The 2,583-nt window shown below is 68.0% G+C and overlaps 1 protein-coding gene across 1 annotated transcript in view; it reads left to right on the forward strand.

Moving 5' to 3' along the window:
* SARDH (sarcosine dehydrogenase) overlaps nucleotides 1-2,583 on the forward strand; it is a 55,528-nt gene that overhangs the window by 6,096 nt on the left and 46,849 nt on the right. The window contains exons 5-6 of the mRNA XM_015572370.1: nucleotides 1,633-1,719; nucleotides 1,982-2,132. Of these exons, the coding sequence (XP_015427856.1) occupies nucleotides 1,633-1,719; nucleotides 1,982-2,132 (238 nt within the window). The remainder of the gene's footprint in view (nucleotides 1-1,632; nucleotides 1,720-1,981; nucleotides 2,133-2,583) is intronic.

Below are 2,583 nucleotides of genomic sequence, written 5' to 3' on the forward strand. Positions count from 1 at the left end.
AGGAGGGACAGCCCAATGGAGCCCGGAGGGGGAGCAGGCTGTGTGTGGGCCGGAGATGCGCCACCCGCCGCCGTGGCTCCCACAGGTCACGGGGTGTCCCCCTCCCTCCGGGCGCACACGGGGCCTGTTTAATGCCCAGCTGATACAGGGGGGGGCTCGCCCAGTTCAGGCTGTGGGGGAGGCTCCGCAAGGTGCCGCGCTGCCCAAAGGGCTCCGAGTTCTCTGTGCCTCGGTGCTGTCATCTGTGAAGTGGGTGACAGCTACCCAGCAGGGACGGACCGAGGAGAAGCCACACGCAGGCGAGAGCGAGGGCGTGGGCCTGGCCAGCGAACTGCAGTGAGTCCCCAGAAGCTGGGGCACAGCCAGTCCACAGGCCACGCGGGAGGGGGAGCAGGACAGGGCGGGGGAGGAAGGGTCCGGCCCAGGGCCGTGGTCTGAGGGACGCCCAGCCTCCACCCCGCACACTGGTGTCCGCACAGCCCCACGGAGCTGTCCCCGGGCCGACGGGAGCGTTGGTGAGGGCTGCAGCCTCTCTGGGAGGGTGCAGGGCGACCACAGGGGCAGGACTCGGGGAGCAGGCGATGACTCACCGCCCCACAGCCTCCGGGGGAGGGGACGGCAGTGAGAAACGCAGGCCGGAAACCATCGCAGGCGGAAACCATCCCAGCGCAGATAACCCCCAGGAGCCTCAGCCTAATTAGAGGAGTCATCGCCCCCAGGAGCCGCGCCTGGGGGGATGTGTGTGAGGGGGGATGCGTGTGAGGCGTCTGGGGTCTGTCTCCCAGCGGCAAGCCCGCAAGTCTCTGGGGAAATCGCCTCTCCCTGCCAGGGGACTGCACAGCCAGGGGGCGGCACGGCCTGGGGGCGGCACGGCCAGGGGCCTTTGGCCTCCGGAGCAGAGCAGGGGAGCCCCAGGCCCCTGCCTTTGGGGAAGCAGGGAGGGGGGTAGCGGGCAGAGCTCTGTTCCTGGGCGGGAGGTCGAAGCCAGGATGGGGTCTCGCCTGCCCTGCCCCAAGGGCCCGGGCACCCTGCATCTCCGTGTGGCTCAGCCTTGGGTCCTTCGTTAAACATTCACAAGACCTTGTCCCCCAAAACTGCTCCCGCCAGTGTCTCCTCACGGCCCCGAGGCTCAGGGAGTCAGCACCCTCCCCTTCCTGCGGCCGCCACTGCATCCCAGTGCTCACGGGGTCAGCCGCCCTGGCCTCTCTCCTTTTCTCTTCAATTTTTTTTTTAATTTTAGAGAGAGCGAGAAGGAGAGAGAGAAACCTCTATGAGAGAGAACCATGGATCAGCTGCCTCCTGCACGCCCCACACTGGGGATCGAACCTGCCACCCGGGCCTGAGCCCGGACCGGGAATCGAACCCTGACCTCCTGGTTCCTAGGCTGACGCTCAGCACTGAGCCGCACCGTTTTGAAAGAATCTGCCTCACGGCAAAGCTTTCAGTGCAGCTGTAAATGCGGCCGGAGCCATGCGAGCGGCTCCCTGGAGGAAGTGGCATTGAGTGGGCGCTCAGGACGGGGAGGGTCGGGGTGAAGGAGCATGTGCAGACCCCTGCCGCCATCCCTGCCCTCTCGGGAGACCTCACCCCAGGGCCACAGCCTGGGGGGGCTCAGGCCGCCCTTCCTTCCAGAGTCCTTCACGCCCGACCACAAGCCCCTGATGGGGGAGGCGCCCGAGCTCCGAGGCTTCTTCCTGGGCTGCGGCTTCAACAGCGCAGGTGGGTCCGGGCAGCAGGTATCTCCTTCAGCTCCTGGGGCTCCCCCAGGCAGGGTGAGGGGCTCCCCCAGGCGGTTGAAGGGCTCCCCCAGGTGGGGTGAGGGGCGGCCAGGAGCCCTGCGCCCACAGGGGTGGGGACAGAGGCCTGCAGGGACGGGGTGAGGTCCCATTGGGAGGCCTGCAGTGCCCCAGGTGTGAGATCCCCGGGGGATGGGGTGAGCAGCTCTGACATGGGCTGCAGACTGTGGCTCCCCTCCCGGCAGGAATGATGCTGGGCGGCGGCTGCGGGCAGGAGCTGGCCCACTGGATTGTCCATGGGCGCCCGGAGAAGGACATGTACGGCTACGACATCAGGCGAGTGCACCTGACACCGGCGGGCAGGGCTGGCTCCTCCCCCGCCGCCCTGGGACCTGGGTAGATAGCCAGGGCTAGAGAGAAAGGAGCCCTCCCTGAAACCTGGGGGGCTTCCTGGAAGAGGAGGCAGTGAGGGAGGCCAGGGAGGAAGGCTGCCAGGAGGGGGCGGTGCTGAGGCTGCCTGGGTCTGGCAGCTCCACCGCCCCTTACAAGTTCCAGGACCTCTAGTCACAGCGCCTTGCCTGGCCCACTGGCCAGCTCCGGGGTCAGCAGGGGGTCAGATCCTCCCACTGGGCAGATGGGAGGCCGAGGCCTGGGCGGAAGGGGCTGCGCCTGGCTGCCGGGGGCAGGGCTGAGCTGGGTGTTGGCGCGTGTTTGTGGCTGGGGGCCAGGCGCCCCCACGACGAGCAGTGTCCTCCCCGTGACCCGGGTGAGGTGTGTGCGCTGCTGGGTCGGTGCAAGTAAACCCTCCCCCGAGGCCTGCACGCGGCGGCGCTAAGTAAACCCGTGC

Source organism: Myotis davidii, unplaced genomic scaffold (assembly GCF_000327345.1).
Source record: "Myotis davidii unplaced genomic scaffold, ASM32734v1 scaffold609, whole genome shotgun sequence".
Lineage (NCBI taxonomy): Eukaryota > Metazoa > Chordata > Mammalia > Chiroptera > Vespertilionidae > Myotis > Myotis davidii.